A 17160-nucleotide genomic window follows, 5' to 3' on the forward strand; every position below is an offset into this window, starting at 1 on the left:
TCTCAACCCTTAACTAGTACAAATACCCCATTGAAGATGATTTATAGACGCTTATTGACAGGACTGGGTGTTTCGATCAATAGACCAATTTTGATAGAAACCTGCTCCTCAACCGGATACCATTCGACGTGCTAATGACTGGGATGCTCATAAAAAAATCAGCCATATGCTCGACCCCGAAAAACCAACAACAATTAGCGGCGAATATCCGAGGCCGTTCATTATAAGTGTATTACGTGTTTTTGCGCTGAAAGCAAAACAAACAGGCGCCGCCGGACAGGTAGCCCTATACTTAGAGGCATCTTCTACAGGGTCCTCCGCCTCCAAAGTGTTGCCGCTGTCACATTAGCGCCGAGTTCGGTCCCGACCCCAATCGGACCTCAACTCCTACAAGTTGGCCGGTGGTCGTTGGCCGCCTGTGCGGAAGTAAACGATTTTAGGGTCCCGGGAGTTGAAAGACGGCGCCCCACAAAGTTGCAGACGAGGACCGATCAAATGCTGTTTATTGGGGCTTCAGCAGAGACACCTTTTTAATTTGGCATTCGCCGCTGCCGGGCTTGTGGATGTGAGTGCACTGCGAAAAAACATGCGATAATTTAAGTATTTTGATATAAATTGATTTATGAACAGCACACATATCCATACCACAATAAATGAATACAAAATATGTATCACGACAATGTAAACAGCACTAGATATTTATGCACCTATCTATATATATTAATTTTAATAGCTTTACTACGACAGTTACGCTTTCAAGATAATTTAAGTACTAATTAATAGCTTTTATATATCCTGTGGCGAGTATTGTGCATTGATAAATTTATTTTCTTTAAGTGCGTACTCTCGATATGATGCACAAACTGGTCTACTTGGAAATTCGCATAAATTGCGTTTAATTGGACAATCTTTGCTTTATTTCTTTGTGGCCGGCGGCCAGCGAAGAAATCAAATTTTGTATGTAATGAGGATGGCATCCCGATTCGTTTGAATCCTTGGCCCCATCGAGTGTGTGGCATTGCATGTGGGGTAGCCCCTAATTGGCTACCGTTGATGCTGCTGCTGCCCCGGGATCCCGAATTGGGCTTTCGAGTCCCAGGTTTGATTGATTATTGAGCAAACTTGCGGACAGGCCGAACTCCAATCTATTTGTGTCCACTTAGTGTAATACAACATGAAGCGACTTTGGCCCCGAACGGAAGTGGGTCGAGTCCTCGATAACAGGATAACCAGCATAACGACTGGACACCGGCCGGAGTGCTCCAAAGTTTTCGGCCTTGCGAACGAAAATCCCCCGAAAAGGAAAAGCCAAATTGGAAGTGACCAGGGGGCGGATGGGCGTGTGTCAGTCAAAAAAGTGGATGCGAGTATGAAAAATACAAACGAACAGCCCGAACAGAATGCGGTTGGTCAACAAGACAGGATACGGAACCAGATACAGACGCAGATACAGATACAGATACAGATACTACGGATCCGGATCGCCGGAGCCAGGACTCCTCGCACGTCCAGCTGCACATGTACGTGTCAATTTGGATTATGGTAAGATTGAAAAGGATTTAAGCTCACGGATGGCGGTCGCCGGTGGCAGACATTATGGATCTGGACCTGTATCTGTATCTGGAGCAGAGCCAGCCAAAGCCAGCAAGAGCCACAAAGCTAAGCACATTTTCAAATTAGTTTTTCATCCATTGAAAAACTAAGCCACAAAAGAGTTGACAACAAGTTGGAGAGTTTGCAGTCTGTCACTCAGGGCGCTGCTGCTTTTCCGCTCAGCTGCTCCGCGGAGGCACTGCTAACTGTGCCCTGTGACAGCGACTGATTATCGGGCATTGGGGGACATTTAAATTAAATATGAGTTCCTATCGCTGCACGCAGGTATGTAGGTACGAGTACAGGTGAGTGTGAGTGTGTGCATATGGCTGTTTGGGGGGCTGTCTAATTATGGCGACCCCCTGTCGGAACGGGCCGTCGTAAAAACGTCATAAAGAAAACCATTTCACCTAACGTACGAGCTACAAGCGACGAGCTTGTTTCGCCGCAATATGAGTGCGGTTGTAAAAACGAAACAGGGCGGCCATTGTTCTGGTCTTCTGGCAAACAAAAAACGGCCAACTGTCATTAGCCGTCTCCCTTCCACCGCCGCATGGACGTCGTTAAAAACGGTGCACCAAATGGGCTTAAAAATGAAATAAATGGAGGGCGCTAATCACACCCAACCCCCGTTTCATACACTAACCCCTGTCTGGTGTATGTACACGGCGACTTTGGACCCACAACTAACAGCGCTCTAATGGCCGCACCGCTCGTTTGTGCTGAAAACTAATGATTAAACTTGTCATTAGCTTGTCCGCTCGCTCACATGACGCGGTCCACTATTTGTTTGCTTTAGTTTTTGTTCTCGGGGGAGTCCCGATTTAGATGCTATCTGTTGAGGCTTAAACATCGATTAGTTGGGGATTTTTGGAAATTGATTTCTTTAAAAGGGTTTCTGAGTCAAACAAAGCAGCAATCTGCAATTATTGTCTTGCAAACAAGCAAGTTCTGTTGGCAGTCATGAAAAAAAGGAGGCCTTACCCTTATCAAAGGACACATTAGCGCGGTGTGACACTGGAAAGGGGCGAAAAGTAGCAAAGATTTACACAGTTTGACAATCAAGCAATATTTAAAAAGAGCTTATGTCAGCATAGAAAATATATTAAATTATATATATATTTAGAATCAAGGGTTACATTTTTTTTTTTTTGATTTTGCATTAAATTAAAACTTGTTACATATTAAATGGCTCTAAATTATTTACACTATAAGATAATGACCTGCAAGCAATTTAAGGTCAAGTCCTTCGAAGGACTTTAATTATGAATCCGACTGACAAACAACGATTAGCCAAACGAGTCAAACTCGATGCGATGACAATAACAGATCAAGTCTTCAATAAACAGCCCACGTGCGAGGAGTGGCAAGTCATGTATCTGATTTTCCCATGCAATTTGACATGAAAATTTAATCGAGTTTGTTTCCAATTGAGTGCAAAATCACATCACCAGCAGATAAAAAGTGTGTAAAGTGCTAGGACCGAGCTCTCAACTCGATGGTCAGCATTGAACTCGAAATTGGTTTCGGGGTGGTTCGATCTTTTTTACAGCACTCCGCAGCCCAACCCACAAGTGTCAACAGGATGGTCGACCTTCCACGTGCGAATGGCTGCGATAGAATTATTCTGGTATTTATTGCCGAACACACAAATTTATAACCGACCAGCCAATGAAACGCCATAAAAAAAACCCCACTGACTTTGACGTGCTGCCAGAGCTCGAGTCTGGTCGAAAACATTTCAATTTTATGGCCACGCTCCGTCCAAAAAGGCTAATAAAATATTGAAAAGTCTGGAAAATTTATGTTGAATTCCATTAGAGTTATGGCGTGAAAATTGCCCTGCTTGTCGTTCGTTGCCGGCCGGAAATCAATGGCGAACATTAATTACTGGCTCGCAGGAAGTGTCAGTTCGGTTCGCAGGACACAGCCGTTTGGAAAAAGCCAATCAAGGTAGCTCAAAATATTCCGCATCCAGGTCTCCTGTGTCCGTTTAAGAGGTCGCCATCTCAGGTATTTAAATTGCCGAGGCCGGTCTTCTCCATAACTTGACTCTCATTTCATTTGCTGTCCGACTTTGCTTAGATGCCTTTCTTGTTTTGGGCCCAGTTCCCAGTTGTCCATTTCACGGACGAGACATTTGCATCTTTTATTTGCCACACAACAGAATCTGACCTTTTTTCTTGGATTCATCCTGTGTGGAGAACGCTCACTCGGACTTTCTGTAAGTGGTCTTCGGGGGAAGTTTTGATTTCTGCGTAATTTTTCTTTCGCCCGTCCGGAGCCAGTCAAAACTCGCAGCTGCCACGTGAATAATTCAAAGAAAGCTGGACAGGATTTGGGCAATCAGCTCGGCAGACTGACTGCTGCTCCTCAAATTTTCACGCATTTGTGGGCCGACTACGCTGGCAAATTGAAACAAAAAAGAAGCTACCGGACAAATTTTTCCCAAATGCATATTAAAATGCCTAACCCGGGTACTCCGGGTATAACCACTGATTTGTCCGGCCAAATAAATGTTGCGCCGTAAAAGTAAACGACAAACGAATGGGGAGGCAATAAAAGAGCTGGCATAAAAAGGCAAGGGCGTATCTGTGGGCGGCGGGGTGGCAGGTTCATGTCGTTGACTAATGTTAAACGCGCACAACTTGTCCTTGTTGTTGATGTTGTTGAATGTTGTTTATGAGCGGGCTGGCTGAATGGCTGCCTGGCTGGCTTTTCGGTCTATCCTTATTCAAATCCCTGCGGCCTCGGGAGATCCGATCCCCGAACTGAGCCCGCCAGGAAATGACGCGCGTGCCTTTTGAGTCACGCGCTTGGCAACATTTCAAATTGATGAAGTCGTGTTCGGAACATGAACATCCCCTTCCACACCCACATCCACCACCACCACCCCACTCTCGGCCCATGGTGTCAATTGTATAATTGCCAAATGTTGTTTTCAAATATTTAATTGAAAGGGTGTTTTGTCGTTTGCTGGCGATGCTGCGATTGCCGACTCCCCGTTTCGTGGTTACACGCGTATCCTGTTACAAATCCTGCGTCGATGTTGTTTTGCCTGCTGTTTAATATAATTGTTATCCGCTTGTATCGGAGTTGAGTGTTTGACCGGCCAAGGGGGGTTGGGAATGGAATTTGGTTCCATCAAGTGCCGAGACTTTCTCAGCAGATAACACTTGGTCCCCAGGAGTGATCGCTGGTAGCAGATGCTACTCGCATAAATGCGATGTAAGTTAGATAAAAATGCATGGGAAAAAGATTGACAGAAGAGGGTTTTTTTTAGGACAGATATATAGAAAGACTTAGCTAAAATAATTAATTTATGTTTCTGGTTTATTTCCAAATTATTAAATAGTATTACTGAAAAGATTTAGCTCTTATTACACACATTAACATGAAGTCAGCTCCTTCATATATATTCATATATTATATATATATGTATATATATATTCATATGAGAATTTATGAAAATGTGAAACTAACCTATTTGAAAATGTAGCATATACAAATTATCATAGCTCAAATTCAATCAGACTACTTAAAGTATAAATCTTTTTAGTTCTGCTATATTCAAAGCAGGGAAGTGAAAACCTAGCTTGCTTCGTACTGAAATGTTAATCAGTGGATTCAGAATCCTTTGTTGTATCTAAAGTATTCAACAAGCTATGTATTTTAAAGCAGAGCTTATTATAATATAACTTGACTAAATGTGCTATAAAGGACAAGAAGCAACTGAAAAGGTACCCATTCTGCGCACGAATGTCCCTCAAAATGTCCTGGTGCCCTTTGCCCCATCGAATCGCAGCCGCAAGGAAGTGGGAAACGCGTTGAAGGCAGCTATCAATACAGTTTACGCAGTCCTGGGAGATAGGGAGCCAGGTAGGATGTCGATGACACCTACACTCGATGGCACTCAGCGACCCGACAGACTGGCAACTGGAGTTCCGCAGCTGACAGTGGCCTGGGAAAAGTCGCAATCGGCGGTCGACCGGCAATTCGAATTGCATTTTAATGCAATTACAAGGACGTCAATCTGCCCAATCCGCCCACTTCGCCCACTCCCAGTGGGAGTGGACACTTTACACCCCGAAGGCCCACTTGACAGAGACAATAAACAGAGGCAGAGTGCAGTCGCTCTGTTGAAATATGTCCTGCGTCCTTAAATTCACTTCTATTTGTGTGCACTGGCCGAGGGCGGGTGGGCAGAGGGCAGAGGCAGTCATTGCTGCTGTCGCAGATTAAAAGATATAAATTCATATTCCCCAAGCACCAGGCAAAAGGACCTCGAGCGCGTGTCCTGGTCCCTGCCTACCGCCCTCCCTCCCCGAGGATCGATTAGCTCGTTTGCAATTCAATTTGAAGCACAGAATTCGCCGTGTTTTCTGCGTGACTGTGTCATATATCTTTTTTATGAATGGATTCCGTGAATGATGAGCCGGCTTAGCCGGATGGCAGGGCGTTTGATTTGCCTGATCCGCCACTTGCGACTGTCCGATGCCGTGGCAGGCAGCCGTATTCCGGGTGGCAGGTGCATCCAGCCACCAGCACTCGGCACTCACCGGCCAACTAACAACTATCGCCGTGCCACTTACGGTAATTAACTGCGAGATGCTGAGCGCCGTTCGTCAGTTCCTCAGCCATAACCTCATCGGCGTGTCCTGTCCCGTGCCTTCATCCCCGTCGGAATGAAGGCAGCTCAAAGGACCAGGAGTCGCATAAAAACGTGCCTACATTGTTTTCTCATCAAGGCGCACAACATTTGTCATAAATGCGCAACGCTGGCCCCGTCCCCATAGTAATTTGATTGGGCCATTTACAAGATGAGCACCAGGATCTGCATGTTCCCCAAATTGATTTGTGCTCTTTTAATGTCCTGCGCTTTATTAAAAGAATTGTTTTTCCAGAAATCAGCTTGCAATGGGGAAGGGAATATGAAATATGGTTTTATCAGAACATCTTGAAACGAGACTTTACCAAATCGATTTTCACCATCCCCAAACTGGGGGCTTCAACCCGTTTTAACGGCTGCCATAATCGCACCCAGCCGCAAACTGACGGGAAAAAGTTGATTGATGATAATGACCCAAATTCGTAAATAAACGATAGCATCGTTATTATCATTGCATCTGACTTGTAGCCATTTTTTCAAGGCTTTTTAAGGAACGCACAAAGCTTTTCGATAGTAATTACATATAAAATTTTAAATATGTTAGATTGCACGGATGGGATCGTATATGTAGGTTAAACTAAAAATTCACGGTTGTATGATTTTTAGATTCAATACTGCCTCACGCATCTTTTTCATCAAGGTACTATATAGTTTCTAAGAACAAACTGGACCATCTAAACCAAAACTTGAAAGCCATATTGCAGTAGTCATGTAATCGCATATATAAAATATGTATGTTTATATATTTAATGCAAAGAGATGTTGCGTGCGGTAGATTTTAAATGTTTGCTCTCTTTTTATGAATATTTAAAATGGCATATATCTGTGTGACTATGTCTAGATGAAAACGCTACTCCTTGCTATACTGACCACTACTCTTTAAAAGCTTAACTGAAACTTGCTATACTGACCACTACTATCTAAAAGCTTAACACAGATTATTTAAACATTTTCTTATTTTAACTTGGTAATTATTATTTTACTAAATAATATTTAGACCTCGTAAATAAGTAATCAAAAATGTATATAGTGGCGCCATCGGAAACTAAAGTCGGCCGCTACCAGAATAGTAGTTCGGAAGTAGACCGTAAAGGTGGAGCCACTATACATGAAATGCTCAGCGGAGTTTTTGTTCAAATTTGTGTAGAAATAGGATAGAAATGCGGACCATGTAGAATCCAAATAGCAGCTGTGGAGATACTGAAAAATAATGCCGATTAACCAAACACGTTATTTTTAAATATTCTTCTTATTAAGTTAGTACTTATGTATTATCATGAGCCAAAATATGTTAAAAAATCTTAGTTAATTAAGTAATCGAACCTTTTTAGTGTACTGCTTTTTCTATTAATATTAAAAGATATATTAGAAGTATTCCTGTTCTTGATCAAGACCTCTGAAAGTCTCGAGAACTAAAATGCCTAAAAAGTTTAAGTACGTTGTGTAAGTTTGTACTAGAGAAATATTGGAGCCAAAGACAATGTTCTTACTTTATAAAATAACTGATAGATATTATTCTTATCAATGTCGACCAATTTGAAATGAAAGTAATCGGGCAATCGAGAAATCGTGGTAGCCACCATCGATAGTACATGTACCTACAAATGGTACATGGGTTTTTGTCCCATCCGCAGTCTGGTCACATCGGTCATGTCACAAATTTCGTAAACAAAAGAATCGCGAAATTGCTAGTAATAGTTTTCACTGACTTGGTCTGCTGGTCGGGTAATGTCACAAAAGTAGAGTAGAAAATCCAGCCATGGAGGTGTTCCAGACCGACTCGCACTATATCTTCGTGAAGCGGGACAAGAGTTTGTGGTGGCACCGAAGGACGTCTGAGTTCTCCATAAAAGCAGGTAAATTACAGGTCTCTAAACACAATTGACTCAAATGAATCGCATCGTATTTGTGTGGGTGTCGCAATGTTCATCGTTTATTTAATAATCGGAGGTCAATATTGCTACAAAGTTCATTCAGATAAGTGGATGTATCATACGCTTAAAATGAGCAATTGAGCGACTTCCTGAAAATGGTCATTTGTTTTCAGTGTGTATGTGTCACACACTGCGACGTTTTTAGATATTTCAAGGACGCAAGCCTTAAAAGATTCATCGGTCATGAATAATCCCGGAAAGCGGGTTTCTCCAGAACCCCATCTAATCGAATTACTAATTCAGTTCAATCTCGAAATTTGGCAGTAGCTGGTTGACAGCTCAATGCTTTTCAAGTTTGATTCATTGCATTTCATTCCATTAACTAAAAACTTCGTTTCGCCTAAACTTATTATTCCCCATCGAGTTGACATCCTGCTGTTCCTATAACTTAAACAATCAACAGTCGACAATGCGTCTGCAACCGTTAATTGCGTGTTTAGTGCGCAGCAATTACATTTGGATCAATTTGGCGACACGCAACTTGCCTCTATTAACGGACTGTATTGGGATACAAGTCTTCGGATTCCAGGTCCTTGGGGATGGTCACAGTTTGTTTGGCATGACTCATCCGCCGCGTGACCCCTGACCCATACGCAGCCCATAAATCTTTGCCAAGGTCACAGCAGCTGCTCCGCCCGTCAAATTTCATTGTTTGTTGAAAAGCGTGTGTGCTCACGATGAAAAGTGTTTTGCCACCAAAATCAACTTGGTCTAATTTATAAGGGCCACACTTCCATATCGATGTTTAGGGCCAGCAGAGGAAAGCGTAAATTATGGGTTCCAGACAGTTTCCGGCGCTATCTCATTTGGGAGAACCAGATAAACTTGACTGCAAGATAAGATTATGAAGGGGTCTCGCAGCAAGTCGCTTTAAAATGCATGAGCAACTTTTAAACGTGCCACATATAAAAGAATTCCAAGGATGCACGTATCCGGCACGTAAAGTGCAATTGCATATTGCTGTTTTTAGCTGCAGCAGTGGGCTGTGTGGGTGCCTTTCAGATTCGCTGCACAGTAATGAGCGGTTGTAAACCCAAGGGGAAATCATTCCACACGCAACGCCCCAGATGCAAATGTGTAACCTGAAATTACAGGCTTTGTCACTTAAGGGCAGTCCTCATTAGTCGGCGGTCAATATTCGTGCTCACCCAACGAGTAATGCTCTAGTTATTTGTATAAGCTTTGCCAGTTGTTTATTCTGAGAGATTGTTTTATTCAGGGGGCGTACGCTAATCAAATCCCAATAAACCCTAACGAGCAAAAACATGGTCATTAGGCAGATGACATACCTACAAATCATTCATAAAATTGTCGGACAATTTATTCTGACATTTTTGTATTCGGACTTTGGGAAGGAGATTAGGGATCACTGCAATCTTATTGAATCAATACATATGTGCATATTTAGTTACAAAATATGGGATTTTCCATTAAATTAACCACTATTAACCATTATTAATACGTTAAAACCTTTGAGACTTGTTTAAACGGATTATAAGTTTCAAATTTGAATTCCTATAATTTCAGTAATAAAAAGTTGAGTTGTAATGCCTTGAGTATATTTTATTTCCAGGATGGGATCTCAGTTCTGTGGACGACATAGAATGCATTGGCGTGACACACGGAATTGTTGGTGTAATCTCACTGCCCAATGTCTATGAACCCCATTTAGTTGTGGTAAAGGAGGCTTCGGCAGTGGGCGTTCTATATCCACCACACTTGGTGTACAAAATCAAGTCGATATGCATTCTGAGTGCCGACGATCCGGACACCGATTTGCCCAATTGCACCAAGCACACCAAGTGAGTTTATACAACAGGTTATGTTCCTTAGTAATTCATTTATATTTTTAACCAGGAGCAACCAGTCCACGCCCACCCACAGCGTCTCCACCTCCAACAACAACAATGCCAGCGTTCCGTCGAGCGGCGGAGGCTCCTCAAAGAGCACCAAACTATTCGAAGGCATGAACAAGACGTGGGGCGCCGTAAAGAGTGCAGGCAACACTATTAAGAATACTACCCAGCAAGCTGCGAATTTGGCCACCAAGCAGGTTAAGTCATCTGTGGGCATTCGGGAGCCCAGGCATATTGAACGCCGCATAACGGAGGAATTACACAAGATATTCGACGAGACGGACAGCTTTTATTTCAGCTTCGACTGCGATATCACCAACAATCTGCAGCGCCATGAGGCCAAATCGGAGGAAAGTCAGTCTCAGCCGGATGAGAGATTCTTTTGGAACAAGCATATGATAAGAGATTTGATTAACTTGAATGTATGTGTTTCGAAAATTCGTGCCCCTGGCTTAAAATACTAAACCGCTTTATTCGCAGGACAAAACTTGGATACTCCCCATCATTCAGGGATTCATGCAAGTTGAAAATTGTGTCATAGGCAATGAATGCTTCACCTTGGCCTTGGTTTCGCGAAGATCGCGTCATCGTGCGGGAACACGGTAATACTTTTTAGCTTACCGGATCCAATTAATTTATTAAATATTATTCCTACTTAACAACAGCTACAAGAGACGGGGCGTAGACGAAAAGGGAAACTGTGCCAATTACGTAGAAACGGAACAAATACTCTCATTCCGTCATCACCAGCTTTCCTTCACCCAAGTGCGTGGATCTGTGCCTATCTACTGGAGCCAGCCGGGCTACAAGTATCGCCCACCACCACGCCTCGATCGAGGGGTTGCCGAGACCCAACAGGCCTTTGAACTGCACTTTACCAAGGAACTGGAGACCTATGGGCGGGTGTGCATCGTCAATTTGGTTGAGCAGAGCGGAAAGGAGAAGACAATTGGAGATGCTTATGCAGATCACGTGATTAAGTTGAACAACGACCGATTGATATATGTAACCTTTGACTTTCACGATTACTGGTAAAATGCAATTACTTAAAACTGATCTGATCATCTGATAACATATATACTTCTTACTCTATTTGTTTAGCCGCGGCATGCGCTTCGAGAATGTGTCGGCTCTAATCGACGCAGTAGGCCCTGAGGCAGGTGCAATGGGCTTCCACTGGCGGGATCAACGTGGAATGATATGCAACCAAAAATCCGTGTTTAGGGTAAATTGCATGGACTGCCTAGATAGAACGAATGTGGTGCAAACGGCTATTGGCAAGGCTGTACTCGAATCTCAGCTAGTGAAACTGGGCCTCTCGCCGCCTTATACTCCCATTCCGGAGCAGCTGAAATCTCCGTTTATGGTGCTATGGGCAAACAATGGCGACATAATAAGTAGGCAGTATGCAGGCACAAATGCATTAAAGGCAAGTAGATAAACATCGAAATAATCGAGTTGTCCACTAAAAATATAATTAAATTCACTACAGGGAGACTATACTCGCACCGGTGAGCGCAAAATCAGCGGTATGATGAAAGACGGCATGAACTCCGCCAATCGGTTCGTATAAAAATTCTGAGTACCCACCTTTATTGTTTTTGTTGCTGCCTTACATTTGTTCCATTTTCCTTATCTTGATTAATCCACTTGTCATAGTCATATTCAAACTTAATCGATTAATAATACCCTTTTTGCTATTAAAATTAAAATAGACTATCGGCCATTCTGCTAATTATGGGTAATTGGGCGTCCAATCAATCAAAACTTTAATCTCAATAGCCATGTCATGCGTTTAAATTTTTTAAACCGTTTCTAAATAGTACTCATATGCTTTACTAACGCTGCATGCCTGTTTCTTCATAATCAAAAGAGATCAAGTTTACGTTTTCGTCTAAAATTCAAACCCAATGCTAAGCAATGGGTTATCTTTCTAACACCATAATACTATTTCAATGCTCAGACCCGTAGCTAATGCCGTGCCCAACTTCTTCGTAGCTTTTTCATACAAAACTTTGCGGACTCGTTTCGCCAATGCATCATCGATCTGATGCAGGGCCAGTTGCTGCGGGCAGAAGACCTGCAGGAGGACGAGGTCCTAAGTACCATTCTCCAGATCCTCACACCAGAAACACGGCCCCCGCTTCACGGCTATTATAATCCTGGTGTGCTGGGTCCCGAGCTACAACTCCTCGAATCCATCGTTACGACCAGGTGCGCAGCTCAAAGGCGATACCAAGCTGGAGTAGATGGCCATGCAATCGAGTCCAGACATTTAAAGTTTATAGTTTCTTCAATTGCTATATATCCTTTGATTATTTTATTACAAAAGGTACTCTTCCCACATTTAATACTTATCCTTTCGTATCATTCGCACATTCGCTTTTTTTTTAACAGGCGGTATATTACGTTTTAATTAATGGGTTTTCATTATTTTCAGTTATTATTTGGCGCGATTTAAGGACTCGTATCGACAGGCCACCATAGATTTGATGCTAGGCAACCAGGTCTCCTCGGAGTCACTCAGTGCTTTGGGCGGACAAGCTGGCCCAGATGAAAATGACGGAACGGAAAATGCCGAGCAAGCCAAGTTGCTAGTGGAAGATTGTCGTCGCCTGCTGCTGGGAACTGCTCAGTATCCTGTTGGAGCTTGGGGACTAATAGATGCTGACCCAAGGTTAGTTAAGACCACTTACTTTTAATTTTCTGGATATTTATAAACATACCAACTTTATTCCGTAGCTCCGGCGATATCAACGAAACAGAGGTAGATACTATTTTGTTGCTCACAGACGATTGCTATATTGTTGCCGAATACGACTCACATCTGGACAAGATTGTGCGCTTTGAGAAGGTGCAACTGACGCAGGTGCGTCTCATAGAGTTGGGCATGCATCAGCAGACGAAAATTTTTCAGGGATCCGCTCCAGCGCATCTTTGTCTGCGTCTGAACTACAGTGTAGACGAGCAAGAGGGCTACTTTCACATGTTTCGCTCGGCCAATCTAAGATTCTTTAACAACATGGCCTATGTGATCAAGACGCAGGAGGAGGTAGCCGAGTCCATGACTTCAATTGTCGAGATGTTCCGCATTGCCCTGGATAATGCAGGGAATACAGAAGTACGATACATTACGGGTGGGGTGCTGCAGCGAAGAAAGAGCAAGTTGCCCACTTTGGATGTTCCAAGAGGCATGCCACGCAACCTTTCCGAATCTCAGCTGGTACAGTTAAGCTCAAAGGCACTTTCAAATATGGCGGGACAGTTCTCGAAATTGGGACAGACCTTCAAAAAGCCGCAAGCCCATCCCAGCAGCCTGGCAGCTACTATGAATCCACAAGTAATGCGTCAGAGAGACAGCGAAATAGAATCTGGCCAGGAAGCGGAAAAGGCAGTTTTCACACTGGGTCGCAAGCATCGAAATTCCAACAGCGCAAGCAGCACCGATACCGATGAGCATGACAACAGTTTGTACGAGCCCGAGGTGGACTCGGATGTGGAGATAGCTATGGACAAGTCCAACTACAACGAGAACGCCTTTCTGCCGTCGGTGGGTATTGTAATGGGTAATCAGAAGGAGGACTCGCCTAGCTCCTCCGATGAAATTCGACATTTGGAGCAGAAGGATAGCATGTGCAAAACCACAGAGGATGTGCTAACCATTTCCATAACCTCCGTGACGGACCACGTTGGTCTGCCCACGGGCCTTCTGGAAAATGCACCGGCCATCCGACCGATTACGCCAAATCCGTTGATCTGTGTGGAAGCTCACGAAGCATTTGATGACAGGGAGGAGGGGGTGAAGCCTGTGTCCAGGTCTGTATTCTACGATTGATCGTTGATCTTTGGTTGTAGAGATCATTTCGTTTAGAACTTTTTGTTTTGTCTTATGTTGTTAAGTAGCCGAACTATTTATAGTAGATATTGTAAATGTGTTTATGTAACATTTGGTCAGTTTTATTCCTCAAGCTCAAAGTATTATTACGACCCTTCTATACGTTCAATGTTTTTTATCTTTACAATAAATACCTAAGACTAGCATGTATTATTGTACAAAAAAAAACAACAGTGCCTGCTCCATACCACATACACTCAGGCTGTTTCTGGCCAAAAATCGCTCAAAATAAACAGAACTAGTTAAAGCTAAGCCGTGTTTGTACTGTAACGCGTTTTCAGTACGTCCGCCAGGGATCTCAGCCTTCCCGGTTTGCCCACTCACCCGGAAGCCAACAAGCTGAAGCAGCTTACTAGCCCGCTCTCGAAGCTGGCCAAGAACATTGGCTTGAACTTGGACCCCCGCAAGATAGCCACCAAGGTATAGAAACAAACTTACTTGCATATATTTGTTTATATTTAATTAAACCATTCCGAATTCTTTTAGACCGGAGTCCTCTCACCTACCATCCTCTCCGCCGAGAATTCTCCGCCGGAGCGCGACCCAAGCTCACGGGATCACTTGCTGGAGCTGTGGGAGGCCGAGAAGTGCAAAACCAAGTTAATAGCCTTGTAAGAAGGTCACTAGGCGGGCAATAGCCGAAGCTACACACTTTTTAATAAATAAGTGCAAGTGATATATTTATTTTCGAAATAGAATGCAAGAAAACGAAAATTGTTCTACTTGTTGTTCGAGGCACTTCCATTGATGCCATATTAGGCATAAAGCAAAGATTAAATTGTATCGTTTTTGTGGTTCTTATAATGTAGTTGATATACGCCATATTTGTGATTGTTATAGCACCAAGCTGTAGTGAGTTTATAGATTTTTGGGCAACCCGAAAAAAGATTGGGTATATTATAATGAACACCAAGAATAAGCTGCACATTTAATGATCGTTTGAAGGGATATAATTTATTGCAGATTAACAATATTATAAATAAATTATATTCTTTTTTATAAAGAAGTAATATTTTTAATTATAAAAATTGATTTATTTTAGCATTATTATTTAAGAAAAATGTTAGTTTTTGTTTGATTATAATTTTACTTACCATAGGGTAAGATTATAAATTCATTTTTTCGGTGAGTGATGGATGGTATTACAGCTTCCCTTTTTAATAGATCTGCCACTTAATGTCCTATAATATGCTTGCATTGCTTTTAGCATTCAGCCTTAACCAACAGCTTAGTTTTAGAGCTCAGTAGAACTCAAGCACTTGGCTTACGAAACAATTATACGTATGCACATCAGGCTGGTGAACAGAAAACTCAATACCACGAGAAGGCAAAACAAACAAACAAAAGACTTGGCGGATGCCAACATTTTTACACGCTACACTTATAGGAAAACAACACATTTTGTGACTGGAAAACCAAAACATCATATGACACTACGCAATTAAAACATATGTGAGAACTTAAGAGATTTCAGCAAAGTCAACGAATATTGGAAGAGCTATAGATACTCATAAAGTTTTGGTTCGAATACGTTCGATATTAATCTCTGTAGTGTATTTGTAAATAAAGGAACATTTTATGTAAACGTACTACAATTGGTACAATTCTGTATGCGCCACCGAATATGTGAAATATATATGTGTTTTAATGCCAAAATTGTGATTGTGTCTTCTAACAAAGAACCAATGGAAACCATGGTTAATGGGAATCGCATTGCTCTCGCCATCCTATCAAAAACGCAGCACGTCAGTGTCAAGTGGTGTCCCGTTGTTAGATGTGGCTTGTTTACATAAGCGATAAACAAGGAAGCAAAAAGTGGCAGCCAGAGACCAACCCCCAAAACCCGCAACCCCGCTGCCAAGTGGAAATCAAAAATCCATTAAAACACCACGGAAACGGACCTCGTGATGCTGTCAATCAGCTTACACATACACAAGCGTGGCTCTATTGATATTGGCCTTTATTTATGCGAACTTTGGGCCAACTCCTCGGGAACTTTTGGCCCGCCAGCTGATAAGAGCCACACGCTGATGCGGACAAGGATGCTGCTTCTCCTCTGATGACCAGGAAGCGGAGTCCAATATCATGCTAATGTGTACGTACAGTTGCATCAATTGTTTTTCAATCAAAGTGCCATCAATCTTATTGGCTGTTTGTTTAATTAACGCACGCATTGTCTACCTATGGAAATGGAAAGCGGAAATGGGAAAACAAGGGAAGTGGTGGTGGGTGGCAGCTGGGTGGGAAATAACTTGCTATATTTCATGCCAATCCGTTTGACCCCCAGTTACGCGTGATTGACCAGCGCACCCACCCCGCCGAGCGCCAAGGATGCACTGCCTCCCGAAATCCATGGCATTTTTCTTTCGCATTCACTTCTTAACTTTGTCCATGTCTTTTGCGTCCATTAAGTGTGTCTGTGCTAAGACTTGGAAATTGTCTTTTGAATGTTTCAATTACACGCCTTCTTAAGCACAGCTTCCTTTTCAAATTGAACCAACGCCACCAGACCCGTCCGGCATCAGGCATCCGGCTTCCACGGTCGGATAGTCGGATGGGTGGATGGCCGGATGGGTGGTTGGGTGGTTGGGTGGACAGCCACTGCCGACGAACGGAGACGGATCTGGGCTGGCTTTCCTTTGGTGATTTTCCTCCTCCATATTCGTTTCGGTTTGACTCGGTTTTTATGCGCCAATAAAGTGAAATGCGGAGATAGTCGCAGGATTTACTGCCTTCTGGAGTAGCCTACATGGTATTCGGTGTGCATGTGTGCTGCCTTATAGCTCCCATCATCATACCCAGTTCCCACCCCTCATCCCCAATTCCATGCCCCGGCCAATTTCGTTAAACACTTTTGCCTTAAACCATTAATTTCCTATACGTTCGACTTGTACGTGCTGCCAGCACATCCCTGCATCCCAATCCTCTATGGAAAGTTAATTTTATTGCTAAAAGCGGGTTAAGTGCTTGGCGCACAGCTGAGTGCCTCGCCTCCATTCGGTGGGCCGGGTTTTGGGTGGTCCGTGATAGAAATCAAATTTGCTTTATGGTATGTATGCTAATTTGGTGTCTGGCTCGGGCTGGGACATTCAATCTGGGGTCCAGTGCACTTGGACCAGTACCTCGATGCACTTGAGGGTCCTTTAATTTCCGTTTGAGCCACATGCTCGTCCACATGAACTTGTATTGTGAGAATTCATTTGGAAGTTACTG

At 43.1% G+C, this 17160-nt stretch overlaps 1 protein-coding gene across 5 annotated transcripts; it reads left to right on the plus strand.

The window, feature by feature from the left end:
• Positions 1 to 7893: 7893 nt before the first annotated feature.
• On the plus strand, positions 7894 to 15564 carry sp3 (spermathreecae). 5 transcript variants are annotated; one of them, NM_001170205.2, is made up of 12 exons: positions 7894 to 8118; positions 9770 to 9998; positions 10054 to 10474; positions 10533 to 10654; positions 10718 to 11083; positions 11154 to 11481; positions 11545 to 11615; positions 12051 to 12384; positions 12493 to 12729; positions 12795 to 13868; positions 14229 to 14367; positions 14434 to 14657. In NM_001170205.2, exons 1-9 carry the CDS (start codon positions 8022 to 8024, stop codon positions 12511 to 12513), a joined length of 1989 nt encoding a protein of 662 aa, NP_001163676.1. In that variant the 5' UTR covers positions 7894 to 8021; the 3' UTR covers positions 12514 to 12729; positions 12795 to 13868; positions 14229 to 14367; positions 14434 to 14657. The 5 variants fall into 5 exon arrangements, with proteins under 5 accessions (NP_001163676.1, NP_001036740.2, NP_001163675.1 ...); NM_001043275.2 differs by having other exon boundaries at positions 12051 to 12266; NM_001170204.2 differs by lacking the exon at positions 12051 to 12384 and having other exon boundaries at positions 14434 to 15564.
• Positions 15565 to 17160: the final 1596 nt, after the last annotated feature.

Source organism: Drosophila melanogaster, chromosome 3R, assembly GCF_000001215.4.
Source record: "Drosophila melanogaster chromosome 3R".
NCBI lineage: Eukaryota > Metazoa > Arthropoda > Insecta > Diptera > Drosophilidae > Drosophila > Drosophila melanogaster.